The sequence below is a fragment of the Podarcis tiliguerta genome, assembly GCF_965153285.1.
Source record: "Podarcis tiliguerta genome assembly, chromosome: 1".
Taxonomy (NCBI): Eukaryota; Metazoa; Chordata; class Lepidosauria; order Squamata; family Lacertidae; genus Podarcis; species Podarcis tiliguerta.
In genome coordinates, this window is record NC_139534.1 from 56151585 (window position 1) to 56176417 (window position 24833).

General features: G+C 42.8%; 2 protein-coding genes across 4 annotated transcripts; both read left to right on the forward strand.

Annotated features, from left to right (window-relative positions):
* The first annotated feature begins 392 nt into the window (after positions 1-392).
* On the forward strand, positions 393-11901 carry LOC310673396 (membrane-spanning 4-domains subfamily A member 15-like). 2 transcript variants are annotated; one of them, XM_083431864.1, is made up of 8 exons: positions 393-667; positions 2371-2620; positions 4383-4505; positions 4792-4848; positions 6136-6249; positions 8071-8184; positions 9389-10894; positions 11262-11901. In XM_083431864.1, the coding sequence occupies exons 2-7, from the start codon at positions 2393-2395 to the stop codon at positions 9497-9499; spliced, it is 747 nt and encodes a 248-aa protein (XP_083287990.1). In that variant the 5' UTR covers positions 393-667; positions 2371-2392; the 3' UTR covers positions 9500-10894; positions 11262-11901. The 2 variants fall into 2 exon arrangements, with proteins under 2 accessions (XP_083287990.1, XP_083287991.1); XM_083431865.1 differs by having other exon boundaries at positions 578-818.
* A 2619-nt stretch (positions 11902-14520) lies between these two features.
* LOC310666026 (membrane-spanning 4-domains subfamily A member 12-like) lies at positions 14521-23850 on the forward strand. 2 transcript variants are annotated; one of them, XM_083416501.1, is made up of 7 exons: positions 14521-14681; positions 16753-16979; positions 17914-18036; positions 19376-19432; positions 19785-19913; positions 21779-21886; positions 23291-23850. In XM_083416501.1, the coding sequence occupies exons 1-7, from the start codon at positions 14558-14560 to the stop codon at positions 23381-23383; spliced, it is 861 nt and encodes a 286-aa protein (XP_083272627.1). In that variant the 5' UTR covers positions 14521-14557; the 3' UTR covers positions 23384-23850. The 2 variants fall into 2 exon arrangements, with proteins under 2 accessions (XP_083272627.1, XP_083272628.1); XM_083416502.1 differs by lacking the exon at positions 14521-14681 and adding an exon at positions 15824-16016.
* The last annotated feature ends 983 nt before the right edge of the window (positions 23851-24833 follow it).

Below are 24833 nucleotides of genomic sequence, written 5' to 3' on the forward strand. Positions count from 1 at the left end.
CTAAAATAGAAGATAAAAAACAAATAAAATAAAACCTACATACAGCAACAGTGTTTTGTGTTGTGTAGGCTCCTATGATGTAAGTAATGGGCCTAGCCTGCTCCCTAAAATATCACTGCTTTGCTCATTACTATATATAAGGTGCCTATATTCTACATGTGCAAATGGCTTTAGATACCTATTAGGTCCATGTATTACCATATAGCATATATTCAACACAAAAAACAGCGACAATTTGTTGTTGACAAAGGACAGCTGGACATATAAAGGGCCCCTTTACCTTCAGTAGCTTAGGGCCTCATCAAACCTTGTGGTGCAGGATATCTCCCCAGCCTCATCCCCCAACCACCCCGTTTTCAGTGGGACATCTGAGCAATAAAACGGCTGGCACATTTGCAAAGCTATGTGGGGCATGACAGATTAAACAAGAGGCCTCTGCGCAGCTTCACAGCTCCTCAAGGCTGTCTCTGGTCCGGATTCAGAATCTCCCTGGCAGGAATGGAATGGAAAGACTCTCCGGGGTGGGGAAAGAGGCTGCAGCCAGATGCGCGTCACAACAAAAGGAGCAAATTTCCCCGAAAGGGGAATGGGGAGGACAAGACTGGCCGAACTCTTTGTGTTGTGCCTTTCACTCCATGCTGAAGGAACACGGAGCTGCCGGTGTAACGTGAGTACATCTGGAGAGCGTTATCTTAATTTGGGGAACAGTGCTTCCCTTTGATCCGCAGCTCTCCTCCTTTGAAAGTCATGAAGGAGCTCCTGAACATGAGCTAAGAGCTTCTGCCTTCACTCCTGAATAAGCAGAAGGGCAGAAACAGGTACTGTAAAAATATTTAGTCGTGTGTTGCAGCTGGGGCTTACTAAGGGAGAGGCAAGGGTGGGAGCATTTGCTGGGGAGGAACTGTGGGCATAAATGTGGGGCGAGAGGGGTGCTTCACCCTTCCTACAATGCCTGCCAATTTTTTTCCTGAAATGCAGGTAGGGGGCATTTAGAGGCGAGAGGCAGTGAGCTGGGACGGGTTTAAGTGCCCTTTCCTGCCAGTTCTTCCCAGCAATCGTACGGCACACAAGATGCATTGTTAGTTTTGCTTTGTTAGTTTCGGAGAGAGCTTGCCAAACTCTTCCGATAAGAATCTTTACAGAAAGGATTTAAAGCTATACAGTGACTGATTGAACCACTGAAGTTTCCTTCTCCCCCATGGGAACTCCTCATAAAGATAACGGCTAAAGTTGTGATTTGTGGCCGCCTTGGGCATGGAGGCCTGTGTGGCGAAAAGTTTCAACTGATCAGAAGAAGAGAAAGCCAACATGGATGCAGAATAATGTGGATGCCTCCCCAATGGGTCCCTGCGACAGAGTAACTGGTTTTTAAAATGACGCCTGTGCCTTTACCGACATCTGCTGAAATCGCGAGGAGCTTTTCACAACATGGGGTATAGGCACATAGGAGCCAGCTCCAGGGAGCCATGGGTGCTTGGGCACCCACGATGCTGAGGGCGAAATGGTGCCCTTGCATGGGCAGGATCCCCTCCTAATCACTTTAGGTGAAGCTGCCATGAAATGCACAAGAGCACAGTCACAGTAAAATGTTGGCAACCCTCTGCTGAAATCAGGAACTCTGTTTAGGGAGTGTTTGAGGGTAGCTGCATATATCACAGCGTACCAAATATATACATACAATTTCCTCAGGAATGCCAATTACACACCTGGAAAGAGAGAGAGGTACAGTATTACAAAATAACCTCAACCACCTCTTAAAATACACCCCTTTTTTTTGCAGGTGAATCTTGAATATAGCCAAGAATTTGCCTTTGATTCCTTGCTGTGAATCTCCCCTAACCGCAAAATGCATTTTACTGCTACACTCGCTCTCCCACCGTTCTGAAACTTAAACTTATTATGCAGCATTACTGTTGTGAAATGCAATCCTGACTAAAGAGGAGACAATACCTCATATGGTATGGTATGAAAACTGAAACTCCCACCGTAGGGAGGGCTGAATAACAAGGAAGTTCTGTGTTAGTAGTTTGGGCTACTAGTAATTGATTGCCATTCCTGGCATTAATTAAACAGTTTTTGGGATGGGTGTTTATTTCCTTCTGTCCCTTATCTCCCATTGTCCAAGAATTTTCCTGTGTGTGCTGCCTTAGGCACAAAAAGCAGCATAGGAGTTGCTCACAAAAAATGCACCATTGACTCATAAGTCAACCCACTGCTAGAAAGGACAATTTCATGGATTCAGTTTTAGTATATATCACATCATGTGTGAATATGTGGCTGTGCATGTTGGGGGTGCGTCAGTAACTTGTCCCCAAATGTGAGAGTCCCCCCCCCCCACCTTTTCTTTTGTTTATATCTTTGGTTTATTAGTTTGCTTGAAGATATCTAAACAATGGCAACGCATCAAGGGAGAATGGCTAGCGGAACGGTGGTGTACATTCCTGCAATTGCTGCGAACTTAATCCAGGCAGGCGAGCAGATCCCTGGTGCTGTTATCCAACCAGCAGGGGCAGGACAATACATGCCATATGTTGGCCAGCAGGTTGGAAGCCCCAGCAACCAACCTCAGCATGTGAAGACATGGGAAAAACTCCTCAAAATGGAGACCAAGACTCTGGGGGTAAGTGTGTCAGATCTGCTCACATTTAGGTGCATCGCGAGCAGTCTGTTTTTCTAAAAAAAGAGGTGCCGGAACTTACCATGAACACCTCCCTTTTTCTCTTATACACTTGTACCTTGGAAGTCGAACGGAATCCGTTCCGGAAATCCGTTCGACTACCAAAAAGTTCAGAAACCAAAGCATGGTCCTGCAGCCAATCGGAAGCCACACCAGACATTTGGCTTCCAAAAATTGTTCGAAAACTGGAACACTCACTTCCAGGTTTCGATTGTCCTGGAGCCGATTTGTTCGGGAGCCAAGGCGTTTGAGATCCAAGGTACGATGGTAATGGCAATGGCACTCACCTGAGAGCGGCCGGAACTGAGTCCTGGTGAGTTCCAGCTGAAAAAATGACAATAGTGCCTTTCCTTCAAGAGTGAGGTCAGTGCAGGAAGATATTATTACACTGATCAACAGGGATTAATTTAAAAGGGTGGTGGTGCCAAAAATATAATAGGAAGGATAATCAGACATTTTTACATAGAAATTGGTTCAGAAAGGTGGTGCCAAAAGAGATAATCCAGATCAGCCTTCCCAGGCAGCCCCAGTCAGTGATCAGGGGTGATGTGAGTTCTAGCCCAAAATATCCAGAGGGCAAGAATTTGAGGAAGACTCATACAGATTATTCTCAGATTTTCTATGAATTCAAGATGCTTGCCCCTATTGGCCAACTCAGTGACTGATCAACTGGGGCATGGGGACATTGAAATGGACATTACAGGAGTTCTTAACAAGCCAGCTAGTAGTCCAAGGGAGAAGATTTCTTCCTCACCCCCAAATAGAGGGGAAATAGTGTATCCCCAAAAGTGATTGAATTACTCCTATATTAATTCAGAAGAGGAATTTTGAGACACTTATTTCTAAACGATTGCTAGAAAGCCCTTCTGAAGGGGGGCTCCTTCAAAAGCAGAGGCTTGACAACCATATGTCAGGAGTGTTCTGATGGTGTTTCCTGCTTGGCAGGGGGTTGGACTCGATGGCCCTTGTGGTCTCTTCCAACTCTATGATTCTATGATTCTATGAAAATATGGGTCCCTCTATCAGTTGAGGTAATGTCAAGTCATCCATAAAGTTTAGCACACATTTACATAGGTTTATGGCACTGATTACTATATGTAACTGAGATAGTTGAAAATATATTCCTGGATATGGGGAGCAAAAACTGTAGTCAGTTTAAGGTTCATAGAAGCCAATGGGTAACTAAGGTGGCATTTTCAGGGAACTTTTCTGGGACCAGGATAAATTCTTAAAAGTTCTGGTTTTGCACTAATGGAAACTTCAGGTTTGCAAATGTGCACCACTCAGTTTTAAAGATCTAATCAGTTCATTTCAAACATAGCCAATCTGTAGCAATGCCAATCCTATGCATGCTTATACTGATTTCCTCCCTTCTCTTTCTGGCTTGTGTTTGTTACCTCACGATGAGGCAGATACTACTCCCAATATCAGTTAGTCTGGCTATAATGTCTAATGTCTTTTTCTGAATTTCTCTCACCCCACCTTTATGCACTTATATATCTATATGCACTTGGTGTTCTCTCTAGCCTCTTGAGAAGTTATCCTGTTTTAAAAATTTTATTTACCCAAAGGAATAGACAGACCAATCTTTCTGGGTGTTTTTCAGATTGTGCTAAAGATTGTTTTTCAGATTGTGCTAAAAATTCATGTTTTTTGAGGAACGAGCAGAATTATTTTACCTTGTTTGTACATTTTCTTCCCATAGACTGTTCAGATCTTAATTGGATTAATGCAAATTGGCTTTGGAGCGCTCCTACTTTTTCTTATTGGTCACTCCTATATATCTTTTGCTGCTGTTGGAGGTTATCCATTTTGGGGTGGAGCATTTGTAAGTAGTATTTCATTTACCTTTGAGAGCCATTGTTTTTCTGTGTTTCTGGTTATGAATCCGGAAATTTAAAAGGGTATCTATTTTGTAACTCTTATCAAGCTGTTGACCTTTCGTATGTAGAGAATGAGTGATTGGTGTGACTAATCTACACAATAAAATAAAGAGAGAAGAGGTACTGTTATCTTATTATAACTCAGTTTATTTTCTCAGTAGAGAGTATGTTTTGGATTTTTTGAAGTGAGCTGCAGTTAAACACATATTTTTTTCCCCTTGTTTTGTACAGTTCATTGTTTCAGGAAGCATGTCGATGTCAGCAGAGAAACATCAAACACGCTGTCTGGTGAGAGAGAAAGATCAACAACAGTCAATCTTAATGGCTGGGAAGCACTACTGATCATTCTACTGATAGTAAAGGAGAAATATTAATTTGTTTAGCAGTAATGATAAATGCAGCTTCATTTATGTATGACCCTAAAATTCTGCATCCCCCCCAAACCAATGCCAAAGTTTTGTGCTAGCTTTGTGCTGTTTTCTGCTGTGAACCCCACATTTTGTTCTGCCCCCCAAACCAAGTAACTGACAAAGCAAATTGGGCTCACAAGTTAATGCCAAAAAGTACAACCTTGTTGAATTGACTCCAAACAGGTGCCAACGTTTTGTGCTATTTTTGTGCCATTTTGTGCTGCAAGCCCACGTTTTGTGCCACCCCCTAAACTGAGTAATAGACACTCAAACCGGGGTCACAAGTAAAGAGCTAACAAACCCAACCTTGTCCTATTTGACTCCAAAGTGCCAAACCAGTGCCAAAGTGTTGTGCTGGTTTTGTGCCACAAACCCAAAAGGCCTGGCCAAATTTGCTTCACTTTTTTGTCTTGCATGTGGATTGCTGCATCTGGGCTTGACCCTCACCTTCTCCTCAAGCTAGCAAGCCCCACCTGGGCTGAGGGTCCTGGCCTGCCTTAGCCTCCTAGGGCATACCTCCCATTGCTCCCTATGCCTCAGAGCCCACCTTCTTCTGGCCTGAGACCTGTGGCTGTGACCTGTCCCCTGCCTGGCAGGCAGACCATGTCCATCTGGCCTAGGAGGGCCGCTGAGACCCAGACTGACTGATGAAATACAACTGAGGCAGCTGAACGGACCTTGGGGCTGGGGTATGCTTCCATGGCTCCAACTATCTGAAACGTTTAAACTGTTTTTAATTGTTCTGATAGTTTTAAGTTAGTGTTTAATGGGGCTAGGTATCGTTTTACTTGGGGTAGGGTGGGGTTGTCTTAAATTGCTTTTAAATTGTGATATGCTTTTATGTTAATTTGTATTTGTGTTTTTAGTTCACTGCCACCACAGTGCCCGCAGCCACTTCAGTTTTTCTCTGGGTTTAAATGACCCTTGAGGAAAACTCCAATACAGCTTGAAATCCAGGCTACTTGCAGAACAGGTGCTTTGCTTCGCATGGACTGGTGTGACTCTATTTGTTGGATAAATTGCTTTACGTTGCTTTGCGTTACCCTAGACAACATATAGCAACTAACCAAGTCAGTCAGTAAGTAATAAATGATTTGCCTTTTAGGAGACCTGCATTCTGTCTCTGTAATTTTTAGTAAACTGGCTCTTTGACTGTTTGATTTAGGCGAAATGCAGTGTGGGAATGCACATCACAAGCTCTGTAATGTCAGCAGCTGGCACCATTCTATATATAAGTGATCTGGCTTTCAATCGAGGCAATCCTTATTACTGGTCACAGGTAAGTGAATGCAGCATTCCGTGCAGAACTTCTTTTCTGGGTAGCATCCAAGAAGGGCTCAATTCAAAGTGGTTGCTTTGACCTTATGCAGCTCAGGTCCCCAGTTCCTCAAGGACCACACCTCCCCATAAGACCCAGACCCTGCAATCATCATGAGGTCCTGCTCAGTGCACCCTCTCCTTGGGAGGTTTGGAGGGTAGCAACAAAGTAGAGACATCACCTTGCCAACAAAGGTCCGTATAGTAAAAGCTATGGTTTTCCCAGTAGTGATGTATGGAAGTGAGAGCTGGACCATAAAGAAGGCTGATCGCCGAAGAATTGACGCTTTTGAATTATGGTGCTGGAGGAGACTCTTGAGAGTCCCATGTTCTGCAAGAAGATCAAACGCATCCATTCTTAAGGAAATCAGCCCTGAGCGCTCACTGGAAGGACAGATCGTGAAGCTGAGGCTCCAACACTTTGGCCACCTCATGAGAAGAGAAGACTCACTGGAAAAGATCCTGATGTTGGGAAAGATGGAGGGCACAAGGAGAAGGGGACGACAGAGGACGAGATGGTTAGACAGTGTTCTCGAAGCTACAAACATGAATCTGACCAAACTGCAGGTGGCAGTGGAAGACAGAAGTGCCTGGCGTGCTCTGGTCCATGGGGTCACGAAGAGTCGGACACGACTGAACGACTAAACAACAACAACACATTACCAGGCCTTTTCAGTGGTAGCTCCCCACTTGTGGGAGGCTCATCTGGCACCCGCTTTGTCCAGTTTTAGGAGCCAGACAAAACTTGCACCCTCAAGACATTCAAACAAACATGCAGAGGAAAAGCTCCCTCAGAAATACACAGCCAATCAGGGCATATACTACCTCAGCAAATATCATGCCACTCTGCCTGGTTGCTAAGCAACATCTCTACCGCCCCATCTTAGCTAGTTGAGTTTAACAGTAACAGAATTAATCCTTGAGTTGCATATGGAATGATTTCTGCCGTTCTCCTTCCAACAAGTTCTAAGTGAAAATAGCAAGCAAAGTTCAAGCTGCATTTTTGAGTCTTCTATCCATGCATCCCCCTTTTTTGCATTTTAGGCTGCAGCTTTAGAAACTAGGTATTCTGGCAAGCTGGACAGAACCATCTTGCTCCCAGAGTGCCTTATAGGTCATTGAAGGCAACACCTCCTCTGCCCTCAGGCTTAGAATATCAAAAGACATAATAATATTTTAAAAGGCTATGGTGGGGAGAGGGATACACCAACTGAGATGCCAAATCCTTAATGTTAACAAGGTTATTATAATAATCAACTAGAATGGAGATACGATGCCTACTGTTTCAGAAAACCTTTTGCTACCGGGCACCTATTTTCTCATGGTTGCACATCTAAGGAATCCAACAACAGGTCTACTGGCAGTTTTGTTGTGCAAGAGCTTGTGCTAGTTAGCACAGTTTTAGATGCAGCCAGGGCTTCTTTCAGCAGGAACTCACTGGAACTGAGTTCTGGCATCTCTCTGGATAGAATGCCATTGGCATTCTAAGAGAACAAGGGAGAAGTTCAGGTGAGTTCCAGCACCTCTTTTTCTAGAAAAATAGCACTGTGTGCAGCATTATAATTCCCCACCCCAATACAGTAGGTTTTTCCATCTATGTCAGGCATAACTCATGACCAGACAATTGTCCTTGGTGCCCAAGCCCTTTCCAAGGCAAATTTTTCACTTACATCTTTAACGCAGTAGGGTCCAGAAGATGGTTACTTGCACACTTTCTAATGTTGTGGCTGAATTAGTTAGAAGGGCTGAGAGAGAGATTAAAGGTACTTCTTTTATTTTGCAGAACATAGGCTTTGGTCTCTCTTTCCTGCTCCTCTTGTTCAGCTTGCTGGAGTTCTGCATCACCGTTCTGATGTCACACATTGGGTGCCAGGAGAACTTCTATAATCTTGAGACGGTAAGCGCTTGATAACTTGCTTGGAGTTTAAGCAGATCTTACTGAGGATCCCAAGGAAAAGTTGACTTTTCATTTCCCATGTTTATATATTCTAGCCTTTAAGGAATGGCATGGGTTTCTCTCTCTCTCTCTTTCTCTCTCTCTCTCTCTCTCTCTCTCTCTCTCACACACCCACACCCACACCCACACCCACACACTTGGAGTCTTCATTATATATATTTAGGCACCAGGCAAAAACATTTCTCTATGACCAGGCGTCTGGCTGATTAACATTCTATGGCCTTTTAAATGTGTTTGTGGGTTATTGGTTTGTTTTTGTGCCATTTGTATTCTCATTTTGTTTTTAATAAATATATAATAAAAATAAATCAAGTAAATATATATTAACATGGTGGTGTACACATTAACGGAAAATGCAGTGAAATCATTCCCCCCCCCCATTGCATTATGCGCTAGAAATGGGGTGAGGATATGTTCATTCAATGCATATTACCTGCTCGGTTCCCCCACACCTGCAATCCCCCCCGCCACAATTCCTGTTCACTAAAAGCTGTCACCTGTACATGTACTGTCATCTGTGCTTGCACATTGGCTATTACAAATGTATACACCTTAATTTAACTGTGGCTTACATTTTCCAGTCAGGTGGATTTGAGGGAAAACACGCCAAACACCAGCATTTTTCAAGAAACTATACAGGATAGATATGGATTGTGGTTAATGTCATGTGACCATGGCTTCTGACACCAGCAGTGTGAGCACTCTGGAGCCAGAGTAAATGGTAATGCATACACAGCCGATAGGTCTCCCCAGTCCTGTGATAGAGCAAACTTACGGGCAAACTCACACAAAACAGAAACCAAAATGTATTAAGGTAATCCATCATGATGACAAAGGTAATAGCAACGACAAGAAAAGTACAGTGGTATCCCTGGTTGTGAACGGGATCCGTTCCGGAGCCCCGTTCGCAACCTGAGCAGAATGCAATCTGCACGTGTGTGGGTCGTGATTCGCCGTTTCTGCGCATGCGTGTGACATCATTTTGAGCATCTGCGCATGCACGGGCGGTGAAACCCAGAACTAACCCATTCCATTACTTCTGGGTCTCCACGGGACACAACCTGAAAACGCTCAACCTGAAGCGTCTTTAACCTGAGGTATGACTCTATTTCTAATACTGAATTTCTGAATTTCAATGTTGCAGGCAATGGTTTTTGTGCCAAACTCTGTCAGCAGTGATGCCTTGATTCCCTCAGAAAACAATCTTGCTCCTCCACGCTATGATCCAATGGATTTTTCTCCAAATACAGCATAAAGCACCCAAGTGTGAAGTTTTGGGAAGTGTAACTGCAGCAAAGCAACAGCAGCAAAGCAACAATAATCAATATTATCAATTGCTTTTTCTTTCTGGTGCATATACTCATCTAGTCTGGATATGTGCTAGGACTGCGATTGTTAGTAGATTAATCTATTGATTAATTGATTACCACAGGGGTGAAGCAGGTGCCTCTAGTTTCAGAGTCTCCTAAACCCTCCTCAGCACCTTTCCTTTTCCCAAATTTATTGACGGCAAGGAGTGGCACCACAGAGGTCAACCACCACTAGGCCCTATGATCCTCAGATGAAGGGTGGTATAGAAATTTAATTGATTGATTGATTGATTGATTGGTTAATAATCAGGCCCAGTGTCAGCACCCAGCATGGTTCGGCAGATGGCAGGACTGACACCAGTTCCTGACATCCTTTTGTTTGTTTCCAGAAATATTTTTTATTATTCAGTCTGATAAACTAGCAGCTGTCAGATTTCAGATAAGGAGACAACTGTCCCTTCCCTGTAAACTAGGGCAGCCATATGTCCGGATCTTACCAGGTTTCAAAGGCGGAATTGATGTCCCGGGGGAATTTCCGAAAGGCTGCGCTTTGTCCTGGATCTTAGGCAAGTCAATCCAAAAATTGGGTGTCCTGGTTTGTACTTGAGAAGTTCCGCTTATCAGTGTCAAAAGAGTGAAACATCTTAAGTCGAGGCAGCAAGCAACAGCACCATGTCTAGAACTGCCTGAACGCCCCTCCCCCAATGCTGGAAGGGGGAAAGCCTTTAAGAAGCTCCTGTTTAAATACCCAGCATGGAGAGCTGCTGCTGGTCAGTGTGGACATCACCAAGCTGGATGAACCCAATGATTTGACTCTGTATAGTGGCCTAACTTCCTGTGTTCTCTGGTTCCAGCCTAAAACCACCAGTTCAGCCCAGCAGCAAGCACAAAAGTTTGTATTAAAAGCGATTGCTTTGCAAGTAGAAGAGCAAGCACCAAATCAGATAGGGCTTCAAGCAAGCATTTTGCCTTATCAGCAATTGGTACCTTGTGCCCATGTGTCGAGAGCAAGCTTGGGAGGGGTGGGAGGAATCAGGCATGGGTGGTGTCACGCTCTGCAGCCCTGTATAAATGCTTTCTACTTTTGAGTGTTGCTTTTGTTTAGTCTTTTCGGAAAGAAACCCAAACCAAGCCACTATTCCTATAGCAATAAAGACTTGAACCTCTCCACCCATTGTGTGTCCTTATTTGGGAACTGGTGAAAATAGATTTTATCTGATGATAATACCGTGCCGGTCTCTCTGTAAGCTGTAATCAATAAGCTTGTTGCTTGACTGTTGGCTAAAGCATTACAAATCTGTGGATACATTCATCAGTACTTGGCTTTTGAAAGTACGTAAGTGGCAATTACGCGGGTGGCGCTGTGGGTTAAAGCCTCAGCGCCTAGGGCTTGCCGATCAAGAGGTTGGCGGTTCGAATCCCCGCGACGGGGTGCGCTCCTGTTGTTCGGTCCCAGCGCCTGCCAACCTAGCAGTTTGAAAGCACTCTCGGGTGCAAGTAGATAAATAGGTACCGCTTACTAGTGGGAAGGTAAACGGTGTTTCCGTGTGCGGCTCTGGCTCGCCAGAGCAGCGATGTCACACTGGCCACGTGACCCGGAAGTGTCTTCGGACAGCGCTGGCCCCCGGCCTCTTGAGTGAGGTGGGCGCACAACCCTAGAGTCTGTCAAGACTGGCCCGTACGGGCAGGGGTACCTTTACCTTTAAGTGGCAATTAACCAAAGAGCCTTCAAGTGCTTAATACACTTGCTAATATCTTGAGTCTATCAGTGGCAGAATATGAGTAGGCATTCATGTCTCAGGTGAGGAACTCCGTGTTCCTACATTCATCCAGTGTGAGTTTCAGTGCCTTGGATGACCCTCCACTACAGGTTGAGTAAAAAGATTTTGTAAAGTGGCAGTTGAGGAAGAGACACTGCCATGCTGACACCACTTCCTGTTTCTTCCTGCACTGAGGATTTACACACATCCCCTGAGGAATTGCACACAATAGGACCCTCCCTTTTCCTGTGGCAGTAAATTTATTTTCACTGTTTTTAATACTGATTTTTTAAACTGTTGGAACCCAACCTGGACCTGCTGCTGAAGAGCAGGTGAGAAGTTTAATAAGAACATAAACAAAACAAGGAGAATAGCTTTTAAAAAGCATTTTTGAAGGCATGTTGTGTGTAATATTAAATCTGAATGATCTTTGACTTTATTTATCATGACTCTCATCTGTACATACAACTATAATTGAGAGCTGCAGTGATTTCAACAGGTTTATGTACTTAATGCATTTCAGAAAGGTAACCAAAGGTTGCCGTATTACTTATTCTTGCAATTTAAAATAAATTTAGCAGTTTCAAGTTTTGTGCTTTTTGTATTTTTTAAACGACATCTGTTTTTGAAAATTGAAGTTAGTAAAAATAAAAATGGGGGGAGGTGCAAGTAGTTAGCCTTGCCTAGGGTGCAAAATAGCCGGGCACTGGCACTGTTTTTTGTTTGTTTTTTAAAATCTTTTTGCAACAGTCCACAGAAAAATAACATGTACACGCAACAGAAGGTGTGTTTGAAAACGGAAGCATTTACTTCTGGGTTTTCGGTATTCGAAAACCAAAATGTTCAACTTCCAAGACGTTCAAAAACCGAGGTACCACTGTACAGGGATTTATAGGAATTCATAGGGAGTAGTTAAAATATATGCTTCATACATTCCAAACTGTGCTGCTAACTATGGGTACTGTTCTTCCATCTGTCTCATTATTCATATAATCAATAACATCACACCAATGGCATAAAAATTGTCATGTTTCTTTGGGCCTTTTGCTCCTTTTAATTTTTGTGTCAGTTTTTCCAATAGTGCTGTTTACCAAATTGCATTGATCCAAAGTCAATAGTTGTAATTATTTCCACGACCCGGCAATGGTTGTTCTTGCAGTAGTTAATAGCTGTATTGTGCGTTCTTTATTTCTAAATTGCAACATATCCTGGAGTCATGGTATCTGTTTGCATTGTAATTAAATATATTTCTACAAATACATTTCCCCGAAACCTTTCAAAACTATGTATGATCTATCAAGACCTCAGGTTCTTCATAAGCATGTTTATGAGAATAGTTATTTGCATTTCTCAAATCAAAGGAAATGACACAGGCAGACAGTAAAAAAACACACCCAGTTTTTCATAATAATCCCATTAATCATTGATAAGCTGAGGCAGCCATTTTGGAGGTTAATGTGGAGGGCTCTCACCAGAGTGGCAGTGAAAGAGACGGTTTCTTTTACTCTATTTCCTTTCTCATTCTCCCCTTCTCATGTTTACAATTAACTGAAGAACCTTCAAGTGCTTAATACACTTCTAATATTTTGAGCATATCAGTGGTAGAATATGAGCATGCATTCATGTCTCATTTGAGGAACTTGGTATTCCTATAATCATCTAGTGTGAGTTTTCGTTGGCCCTTCGCTACAGGTTGAGCAAGAAGATTTTGTCAGATGGGCGATTGAGGAAGGGACATTGCCATGATGACAGCACTTTCCGTTTCTTCCTGTGGTGATGATTTACACACATCCACTGAGGAATTGCATACAATAGGACCCTCCCTTTTCCTGTGACAGTAAATTTATTTTCACTGTTTTTAATACTGATTTTTAAATTGTTGGAACCTACCCTGGACCTGCTGCTGAAGAGCAGGTGAAAAGCTTAATAAGAAGATAAACAAAACAAGGAGAATAGCTTTAAAAAGCATTTTTGAAGATATGTCATGTGTAATATTAAATCTGAATGTTCTTTGACTATCGTAACTCTTATCTGTACGTACAAATGTAATTGAGAACTACAGTTATTTCAACAAGTTTATGAGGAAAGGACATTTCCATGCTGACAGTACTTCCTGTACCTGAGGAATTACGCACAATAGAACCCTCCCTTTTCCTGTGACAGTAAATTATTTTATCTGTTTTTAATACGGATTTGAAAAGCTGCTGAAAAGTCAGTAAACACTCCAAATAAACATCTGCACTTGAGTTTTACATATTTATGTACCAGATGGGAAAGTACAAAGCAGTGAGCAGTAGTTGAGTGATTACAACATAAACCCTCCTTCTGCTATCATGTCACTAGACTCAAGCCAATAATGTGATTTATTTAACAAGTATTTATTATATATTTTCAATGAGATGTGCAACAAACTAATAGGGCGGTAATTGGCTGATTTGCTAGGATCATCTTTCTTAAATATAGAAATGACTATATGAATATTCCATTGAGGGGGAAAGTGACTGCTAATATTAATTTCTGTAAATAGAGCTGCTAGGATAGAAATCCATCAATAGAGGGCTGCTTCATACAGTGGTGGACCTACATTTTGGGGGCCCTGAAGCTTGAACTGTTATAGGGACCCCTTTGCAACTAGCAACAAGGTCTGGGTAACCTCTGTTATCTTCTTCAATGGGGTTGTTGCATGACAGATCACCACACTTTTACAACATATGTGCTACTGACTCTCAAATTTTAGGATTGTTGAACTATATCTTTGTTCTGTGAAGGCTGGAGTACGTATCCTTGCCCTTCGGTATTCCATAGTCTCCAACTGCCCTGAGAATGCTGGAATTCTAACGAAAACCCTTAAGCCATTATTGTTTCTCATTTTGTCACACAGAGGTCTGGATTCCCAAGGGGTCTTCACTTCAGTACAGCATTTCAATGTGTTACTGGAAGTTCTGATCTGTGCTTCACTCTAACACATTCTACCCCATTCAATATGGTAGCACTTCCTGTTGTTATGAAAACAAGATCTTGAATGCCCCTAAGAAAGTCTTCCACCATTCCCCCATACCTCAGTTGGTGGGTCCCCTATAAATAAAGCGGTGGGTGAGAGAGTGAAGGAGGTGGGGCCTTTCACAAGACTGCTGTCTGGCTGCGAGGGGCTCTGAGGGGGTGTGGGTATGACTAGCAGTCATTGTGGTTGCTTGGTTCTGGCTTGCTTTGTTCAGCAGCTGCATCTGCAGTGAAAGCTGAAGGATGTCCGAAGTTCCATCTTTGGGTGCCGAGGTGGTGACCCTGTGGGAGAAAGTGGCTGTGCTGGAGGCAGAGCTAGGCACCTGCCAGAGCCATCCAAACTGGGAGAAGAAGCTATGCCTCAAAGGTCAGGGGGATAAGGCCCATTTTAGTAATTTCTGCTTTCAAGGAGATGCTGAATCTTAACATTAGAGCGGTCCCATCTTGGAATCAAGAAATGCTACAAGTTATTGAGCGAATACGGCCAGTCTTTGGACATTCTGAATTCGTTAGGCTTTGAGATGGCATCTCACCACATGAAATCTCACATTTCAAAGTATGGGTTTTGTGCTGATCACACCTCTGCCTGGCTGTCTAAATGTGCCATTTTGTATGCCAAGCTTCCCATTTAGACTCCATGCCCACACTATGTGGGCATCACAAATATCAAATGAAGAAAAGACTTTGCAGCTCTGCGGCTTCAGTCAATCCACTCTGCCATAGTTGAAGGACACTGTCACTATGAAGAGAGAGTTTGCTCATATGGAGGTAATGTGCCTGAAGACTTACCCAAAGACTTAGTGGTTTGCCTTAATCTACATAAATTTAAGAGCAGTCTTGTTTAAAGATTTAAATCTCCAAATAGAGAGATCAATTGGATACTTAATTAACTTTTTATTAGGGGATGAGTCCCCTATACCTCTAAAAAAAGTGATCTGTTTTGCCTTTAGAGCAGCAATTTTAAGGAGAAACATTTGTGGAGATGGTAAGTTCTTCAGGGGAGCAAACTTTTCTGAGCAAATGTTTGGTTTAAATAATTATTTTAACTGTGTAATGTATTCTTTTCTATGTTCATTCTGTTTTATGTATTTTTCTTTTTTTAATAATGGCTTCAGCTAGACAAAATAAAGCAATAATAATAGTGATGATGATTTTTAAACTGTTGCAACTCACCCTGGATCTGCTGCTGAAGGGCAGGTAAAAAATATAATAAGAACATCAGCAAAATGAGGGAAATATATTTAAAAAGCATTTTTGAAGGTATGTCATGTGTAACATTAGATCTGAATAATAGCTGACTTCATTTATTGTAACTATCTGTAGTTACAAATTGAAGATTACAGCAATATCAGGCTTATTGCAATATTAGGCTTATTGCACTAATGCAAGTTTGCAAATACTTGGTTGGTTGGATAAACCACATCCTAAAAAGAATAACTTGAAACAACACCATCCTACTTCCTATTTTCCAACAATAAGCACTGTTTTCATTACCACTTTGCAGAGAGATTATCAGGCTGAGAACAAGCACATCAGGGAGTGTAATGTGCTTAGATGTGAGTTAAGGTATTTGGGCAGAGTAGTTAATCTGATCCAAGGCTCAGCTCTGAAAGACTTGAAGGAATAACCAAGTGCTTCTGAGCACGTGCAGAGGGATTTCCCTTCACTGCTGAATAACCAGAACCTTTTCAAAGAACTGAAGGTACATCTGACCTTATTGGAGTTTGTGGAACGTTTGAATTTTACACTACTTTTGTGTGTTTACTAGAGTTGGTCCTAACAGTGCTGGATAAGCAATTAATGGTCTGCTTCCAGCAGCAAAACCTTTTGGGCTGACCCTGATTCTCATATTATGGAAAGGTGTTGGGCCAGCCTTGTTAACAGTCAAGAGTTTTGCTGTGGGTTTCAGATTTCAAGAGCAGACTGTCTCACTGAAGTCAGAACTGTGTACTGCACTAGAGATTATGGTGAAAACACCTCTCATCTTGACTCCAGCTCTACACAGCTAGAAGACTGGAAGCTAAGGTTGATGTCTTAACAGACTCCATGATCAATAATGATGTTCAATGTCACAAATTGTGCTTTCTTATGACTCCATGTACCCACAAATTTCCTTGGTCCATCTACCTAAATGCAGATGTGGAGGGTGAAATGTCTGTGACCGGTATAGATATCCTATGATGTTTTTTTATCCCGCATTGACTTATGACATGTTGATGGTCCTAATGAAAGATTATCTCTATCCAAAAATTTTAAGTCATTGGCTCTGCAGGCATCACTTTTATAAGCTATAGGATTGTGAGGCTTATCATGGCAAGGGTGTTATTTTTGTTTGCCAATTGGCTTAACTAAAGGGTGCTGCCGTGTCCCTTTGATATTTTAGGAAATTGAAGCTGAAATTTTCACCCCCCCCACCCCAAATGGGTTGCATTTTGCAGATATCTCAGCTATGGCAACAGATCCAGTGATAAAGTCTAATGGAACAGTAGTGTTGATTCCCTCTGATGGTGCCATCCAAGCAGGTGAGGAATTCCCTGGACTTCAGCCAGCAGGGACAGTGCAATGTATAGAAAATGTAGGCCAACAGCCTGGAGGTTCCAACAACGAACAGATTCAAGAAGATTTGTTGAAGAAACTCCATAAAATAGAGATCAAGACTCTGGGGGTAAGTTTCTTTGATATGTTCAGGTCCATGGAATGGTGGTACTTTCCTGCCAAGAGTGTAGGAAGGACTAAATTGATTCATGGGGGTATCTTACCAGGGGACTACCAGACAAAGATTCAAGCAGATTATCCTCTGGTCCAATGTGACTTTGTTAGTGATATTTCAATACTTTCGGCCCTCACTAACTGACTGGCCAACTGACTCAAACATACAGAGGAGCAGTGAAATTTTCAGGGTAATTCCTGATGAGATTGGGTTCTGAAAACTGATAGTCCAAGGCACCCATTATATTCACCATGTGAAAGTTGTATCTGTCGAGTTTTCAAGGCCAAGAGAGAGCCGGAGTTGATAGAAAGAACATGTGGAGGTTTCTCGTATCTCTCTTGTTATCTGTCTTCAATCCCATGGTAGAGTTGCCATATTTCAAAAAGTGAAAATCTAAAGCTTTTTTTTTGGCAAAGTTGTTGAGCTTTTTGAGGGCCGAATCTGGACGTATGGCAGCCCTGTCCCATGGACACTTACTTGCTCAGCAGTAGGGATTTCCAGTGGTGGCCCCAGGCTTCAGAAACTTCTTACATGTTGGCATCCAGAAATCCACCACAATCACACCTTTTTGGAAAGCTGTTTTAAGCAGTTTTTAGAGGGGATTTCTTCTCCTTTTTATTATTAATAAAACGTGCTTTAGAGCAAGTGTGGTTAAATTGTGGTTCTTGAGAGGCTGTTGGACCCCAGTTCCTACCATACTTGACCATTGACCATGGGGGCTGATGGGCGTTGGGGACCAGCAATATCTGAAGAGCAGCAGAATTTTTATAGAATACTCGGGAGTTTCAAGGATGTTGTTTTGTTCTCTCACAGTTGATGTACTCTTGTTTTAATATGTAAGCCACCTTGGAGGGGAATGTTTGATCTTGTCTGTACTTTTTTCTCACAGGCCATCCAGGTCATGCTGGGACTGATCTACATTAGCTTGGGGACAATTGTAATTGTTCATTTTCGTCGATACTACAAACTTTTCACTTCTATTACAGGCTATCCATTCTGGAGTGGAATATTTGTAAGTATTACGCACCTTTGAGAATGAAGTTTGTTTCAGTGCCCATGGTTCTGTGACTTTAAACCTTGAGGAAGAGATCTACATTAGAATGGCTATTCAGCATTTGGCCTTTTGGGTGCAGATGCCTAACAGCAGGGAAAATAAGCCACTGTCACCCTTTGCTTTATTTCTGCAAAATGGAATTGCCATAGAATTATTATGAAGTGAAGGGAAAGGAAATAATGTGTCATGCCCTGAGTTCTAAAAAAAATATGACGGAAATGCATGTATACGTTATATACAAGTTCTCATCTGTCTTCAGAGGTGATTCAGTTAACGATTTGCCCATAGGGGAAAAGAATGACCGCTCCCCACATCAAATGGGGGGGCGCATTTTGCGTGGTTGTGTGCAGACCCCCGATCCCATGTGGCTCCCGGCAGTACAGCCTGGATTCACCCCCCCCCCATCCGGCTGAACATCTGGAGGTAGCCGCCTACATCTGCCAGTTAACCAATCCCACCTCGGGAGGCGTTGCCAGGAGAGAGTTGTCCAGGTAAGGGGAGGGACCGCCCTGCCCACACAATAGTGGGTGGAACTTACTTGGGAGTTCTTAGTCAGCTCCAGTGCTTCTCCCACCCTTCCCTCCATCAGTTAAGCCTTCTTTTGCAGGTTAACCTCTTCTTCACAGGTACGCAGGTTACATTATGGTCACTGTTGAAGGGCCAGAAAGGAATTTTCCTGCATTGGCAGGTTTTGCCTTCCCTGTAGCAAAACGTCACAACTTTGGCGGTTTCAGGCCTTGGGCGGAATCCTTTAGTCTATCTTCCCTAAATGAGGGGGGGCATGAAATGGTGACCCATGCCCCCCCTGCGGTGACAATCCCAGGGTTCCCCATTAAAGGGGTTGTTTTGAGGGGAGGCATAGGCCATACGCCATTAGATTCTCATTGCTCTCCCCTGCGATGGCGGCAAAATGGAGGGCAGGCTCTCTGCTTGAACAGACGTTCTCCAGAGCCAGCCCAATCCCTACACATTCTGGATAATGCTGATGTTCCCCAGATCCCTGGCCAGGGACTGGGAGGGATAAACGCCCAAAGCCTAAGCCAAGGTCTCCCTACATCTGAAGTTTTAATAAAGTTGTGGCCAAATTTTAATCCCATAACACGTTGTCTTGAGTCATTATTCCACTTGGGTGTCGCCCGGGGTTGGGGGGTCTCCGCCTGTCTGTGCAATATACTATCACCTGACATCATTCCCATTATGCCATAGTACTATGAATGGTAGTTGGAAGCAGACTGATTTTCCTGTGATTTTAAGTGAACTGCAGCAAAATGCATTTTCTTCTTTTTCTTTTGGATAGTTCATTTTTTCTGGATCACTGTCTGTGGCAGCTGAGAAATACCCAAGCAAAGCCTTGGTGAGATGTAGAATGTTTTCTCTTTCTTCTTCCCTTCTTCTCCATCCTGACTCTTGATTCCATGAACCTTTATCCCAAGGGGGTGGGGGGTGGGGTAGGGTATTGGGAGTTTGGAACATGGGACAGACACTTTATTCCCTGGACACCAGGTTACTTATGAGACAGAAGGGTCTATTGGCTTGGCCTTTGCTGCTCTGCAGTGTGAACTAGATAATGTCCTCAGACAAATAGTACAGCTCACCAGCAAATCAGGTTAGGAATCAAGGGTAGAGGGGGTGGTGAATTTAAGGCAGTTAAGTTTTTTGTTGGTAAACTCATTCTCTCTGTGTGTGTCTCTCTCTCTCTCTCTCAGGTTATGTCCAGTGTGAGAATGAACATCACAAGTGCTATAATGGCCACAATTGGCATCATTCTATATGCAATGGAGATAGATATAAATAATAAAAGAGATTATAGTGATTCTGAAGGCTTTTTTCTGCAGGTAAGTTAGCAAGCAAATACAAGTATGAAAAACATTGACTTTACAGGCAACATCCAGTAATGAGAGCATGTGTCAGTGGGAAAGACTCATGCACCTACCTTGAGCTTCGCTTCCTGTTTTCAAAGCACAAGTTCCTACAGCAAAGGAAACCAGCCACTGCTTAGTTTAAAAAAACAGCTTGTCTCTGAGGAAGTGGAGAATACTGTGGAGAAAACGGCAAGTAAAGTTGAAACTGCCTGTGTGGTTCTTTTGACCATGCATGTCCTTTCTTTGCATTTTGGGTTGTGCATTTAGAAATGTGGAATTCTGGCAAACTTGTGAGCATGGGAGAAATTTCTACACTTTCAGCACATCAGATATTTGTTCTATTTCAGCTAAGAGTCAATGGATTAACCTATAGGTAAAGGTAAAGGTACCCCTGACTGTTAGGTCCAGTCGCGGACGACTCTGGGGTTGCGGCGCTCATCTCGCTTTATTGGCCGAGGGAGCCGGCGTACAGCTTCCAGGTCATGTGGCCAGCATGACTAAGCCGCTTCTGGCGAACCAGAGCAGCACACAGAAACACCGTTTACCTTCCCTCTGGAGTGGTACCTATTTATCCACTTGAACTTTGACATACTTTTGAACTGCTAGGTTGGCAGGAGCAGGGACCAAGCAACGGGAACTTACCCTGTCAAGGGGATTCGAACCGCCAACCTTCTGATTGGCAAGCCCTAGGCTCTGTGGTTTAACCCACAGCGCTAGCCACTTTATTTGGCACTTCAATGCCTCCTTCATTGAGTGCAACTCCAGTTCTCAGAACCATCCTAACATCATATGGATGAATGCCATTGTTGGGTGCCTTGGTATATTAAAGCCATGTTTTCTTGCATTTATTATTATATTAGTCTATAATACCTGATACTTTTCAGTGTAACCCCAACTGTGTTTGGTGGAGCATAGATATCCAAACCAACTCTTGTAATGGGATACAAAGGCACCTCTTGAATGGGCCATTGCTCAGGCATTTGTCACCTTTGTGCAAGGGATGTGGGACAGGTTTGGCCAAGGTGTGGCCTTCCAGATGTCCTTGGACTCCAATTCCCATCAGCCCCACTCTGCATGCCCAACAGTAAAGCTGTGAGGGGAGGTGTCATCCAGTGGACCAAAGGTTAGCCAACCCAATACAGCTGAAAGATGGCAAAGATGTATGCAATGAAGAGTACTACCGACATTGTTAGTAGGGGGTGAAGGAAAGAATCATGTACACTGGTGTTCACATGCCATTTCAACAGGGAATGCAATTGTGCTTGTCCTTCAAAGCTATGATGGACTCCTTCCATTTAAACTGGTTCTGAAATAATGGTGTGACATGTGTAGTTCGCTACACTGTTCTGCAGGATGCTAGTCATCAGCAGGCCCTTGGGTTTTAAAAGCATCTGAGACAAATGCCAAGGGAGGGTTGCTATGTGAGGGTACTCTTCCATGGGCTCCTTAGATTGCTCTTGCCTTTAGTGAATCCATAATACAGTCAAACCTCAGTTGTCAAATCTGAGGTTTGACTGTACAGCTGATTTAACAATGTAGTACAATGTAATACAATGTGATGCAGTGTAAAATGAATTAACAAGAATGTGTCATATTCCAGATTAAGAGCCTTCACATGTTTTTTGCTTCATGTGTGTGCTCCAAGTATAGCAGACTATCAAATCTTGTCAGGTGAGCGTTTGCCACTTTAATCAAACAGATCACATTGGTCACCACCTCACTGTCCCCAACTGTTCCCAAGAGTAGGTTGTAGGGCAGGACGTAATTCAATGCTACAACTGGACAAATTTGTAGGAGGGACAAGTGCATAATGCAATTCATGGTTCTCTGCTGTGTAGTCTGCCGGTACTGCTCTTGCTGTCCTTCTACTCTTGCTCACCATGCTGGAGTTTGCCATCACTGTTTCCTTAGCACATCTTGGGATGAAGGCAGCCAGCAACAACATGGTAAGTGTTTCAATATCCTTTTTTTCATCCATGGCCACAGGCTATTTTGAGGACATTTTGTGTCTTGTTCAAGCAACTCATTTATTCTGCACTTATTTCTCATTTCCCATGAGTAGACGGCAAGTCTTCTCTCAAGGTTACCCTTCTTGTTCATAAGATTATAGTTTCTCCTCAACCAAAATCAACAATTTTGTACATGGGGAGGTGTGATTCTCTATGAGAAGATGCGTTCATTTCAGTTTTGATTTCTGAATCAGTCCCCATTAGGTGTGGGAGAGAAGTTTGGTTTCATTCATATTTTAATGTGAACCTTCCTAATTCACACTTCATGAAAGCCCTGGGCTGCAGTGCTATTTTTCTAGAAAAAGAGGTGCTGGAACTCACCATGAACAGCAACCTTGTCCTTTTATAATGACAATGGTGCCCACCTGAGAGGTGCTGTTCTTCAAAATTTGTAGATCTCTAAATGTTATGTAGTTCTCCTACCAAAATAATGTGGATATTAATGGGATGTGCATACGAAAAGGCCTATGAAAATGACATATAAACATGCATTATATGAGGGCTAATTGCTTGCAAAAATGTTCTTATAAGGGTAAATGCACAATAAAATGCTGAGGGCCTTTTTAAAACAAATTGGTACCTCGTGTGGAAATGTGCAGGGACAGCCAACATGGTGCCTCAGATATTTTTACACTCCGCATCAACCTGACTATTGATCATGTTTGCTGGGACTGATGGGAGTTGGAGCCCCTGGTCCAGTGTGACCAGAATTGGTTCTCCAGTCTTTTCTGGTGCTGCTACCTGTAATATTTCCAACTGGATTGAATCTAAGACCTTCTCTAGATTCAAAGTATGTGTGGCACCACTGACCCCCTCTTTTTAGCTAATAGGAACTATGTTGTAACCTCAGTCAGACCCTAGATGCTGTTAAAATGATGCATAGCTTAATTATTAGGACACAAAGCATCACTTAATTATTAGGACACATATCATCACAATTGCCTTCCAATCATGCCGTAACATAGTTTTAAAAATTGTTCAGCATAATCAAGCAGGCTCAGGCCCTTAGCAGTAAGAATTTAGCAGTAAGAATCCTTTGGATTATTCCAACATGTTTGGTCATTCAGTCATAAAAGAAGGGAGACCAGTAAGAGTTCTAATACACCGGAAGAATGAAGGGGAATTGTTTTAATAAATATTGCTGTGATGAATATTGCAGGAAATGATGCTAGGGTGAAAACAAAGATGATAACAATGAATAAATTTCATATGTATTATTTTACTGTTGTTAGCCACTCTGAGCCCGGCTTCGGCTGGGGAAGGAGGGATATAAATTATTATTTATTTATTTGTTTATTTGTTTATTTATTATATAGTAAAATAATTTTGTGTGTCTCTCAGGCCACAACTGTATCACCATCCCCTGTCTTCAAACAAGATGTAAGTCCCACAGAAGGCAATCCTGATCCTCCAGCCAATAACAACAACGTGTAGTCTGCCCTCAAACCCTTGTGAAGAGGCTAAGACAGAGGTTTTCATTGCTATCTCACTAGCAACCCAGCAATCTCAAAAATACAACATTACCAATTTCCTAACATTCTTTGTCATCTGTCCATCTAGGCTATGTGCCGTGGCTGCAACTTTGGTATAGGATATTGACAGGGAGAGTAGAACTCCCGAATGGAAAGCGCAGACCCCTGAACTCCGACTTGGGTTCCGCTTACTTCAGGACAGGCCTATCCTTCACTTCTCTCTTTCACTTTACTTTTAGTGCATGGCTGTGGCAAATGGCTGCACCTACCCTTCAGGCTTTCGGATTGTTTGGGATCCTTTTATTCTCCTAATTAAGGTCTGTGTGCTGTATGATTTGCTGCATGCTTAAATTTGTAACCTTGCTATCTGAAGTAGCATCCATATACTAATGTCACTTTCATTTCATGTAATAAACCAATCTTCCTTTATTCCTCTGATGTGTGAACGCCTTATTGGGCGTAAGATCAAGGGCAGAAATACATGTTCATAATGCACACACGTTTTAACTCCAGCAAAAGATTCTAAGCCGCTTGGAAATGTGGTGGACACACATGTGGGTTCAGATGTATACCTCATAAAGGTAAAGGGACCCCTGACTGTTAGGTCCAGTCGTGGACGACTCTGGGGTTGCGGCGCTCATCTTGCTTTATTGACCGAGGGAGCCGGAGTACAGCTTCCAGGTTATGTGGCCAGCATGACTAAGCCACTTCTGGTGAACCAGAGCAGCACACGGAAACGCCGTTTACCTTCCCACCGGAGTGGTACCTATTTATCTACTTGCACTTCGTGCTTTCAAACTGTTAGGTTGGCAGGAGCAGGGACTGAGCAACGGGAACTCACCCTGTCGCGGGGTTTCAAACCGCCGACCTTCTGATTGGCAAGCCCTAGGCTCAGTGGTTTAACCCACAGTACCACCCGTGTCCCATAGTGACATGTAAAACCTTCTTTTCTGTGTTTAGGGAACAATCCCTTCCAGAACATGTGAAGTGCAAAATAGTAAAAGAGGATATGCTATTGAAGACAGCAGCTATTACTGTTTAGAGTTGTTTACTAAAAGCTACGATAATTATTTTTAGTCATTCCGTTTCTAATCTGCTTTATATTTTTAAGGGAGGGGGAATCTCAAAGTGGTTTACAACCTGTATTAAAACATCAAATAAAACAATCCAGAACAAAACATGATAGAAAAAGTCAAATATGAGTATACATTTGAAGTAACATAATTAACAGGAACCTAAAATGTTGTCATAAAGACTTCAAAGTAAAACATTACAAAGGTCAACTACAGAAGGCACATATATCACCAGAAGAAACATTACTAGATATGATATGCATAGCAGCAGATGTCTAGAAACAGTAAAAGAACTTCCTTATGTTGCAATATTGTACAAAGTATATCTACTGCATAGCT

Coding starts and splice junctions, on each gene's coding strand:
- LOC310673396 (XM_083431864.1), top strand. CDS start 2,393: ATGGCAACGCATCAAGGGAGAATGGCTAGCGGAACGGTGGTGTACATT. Junction 6,250..8,070: donor ATCCTTATTACTGGTCACAG/GTAAGTGAATGC, acceptor TTTATTTTGCAG/AACATAGGCTTTGGTCTCTC. Junction 8,185..9,388: donor ACTTCTATAATCTTGAGACG/GTAAGCGCTTGA, acceptor TCAATGTTGCAG/GCAATGGTTTTTGTGCCAAA.
- LOC310666026 (XM_083416501.1), top strand. CDS start 14,558: ATGTCCGAAGTTCCATCTTTGGGTGCCGAGGTGGTGACCCTGTGGGAG. Junction 14,682..16,752: donor GAAGAAGCTATGCCTCAAAG/GTCAGGGGGATA, acceptor TGCATTTTGCAG/ATATCTCAGCTATGGCAACA. Junction 21,887..23,290: donor AGGCAGCCAGCAACAACATG/GTAAGTGTTTCA, acceptor TGTGTCTCTCAG/GCCACAACTGTATCACCATC.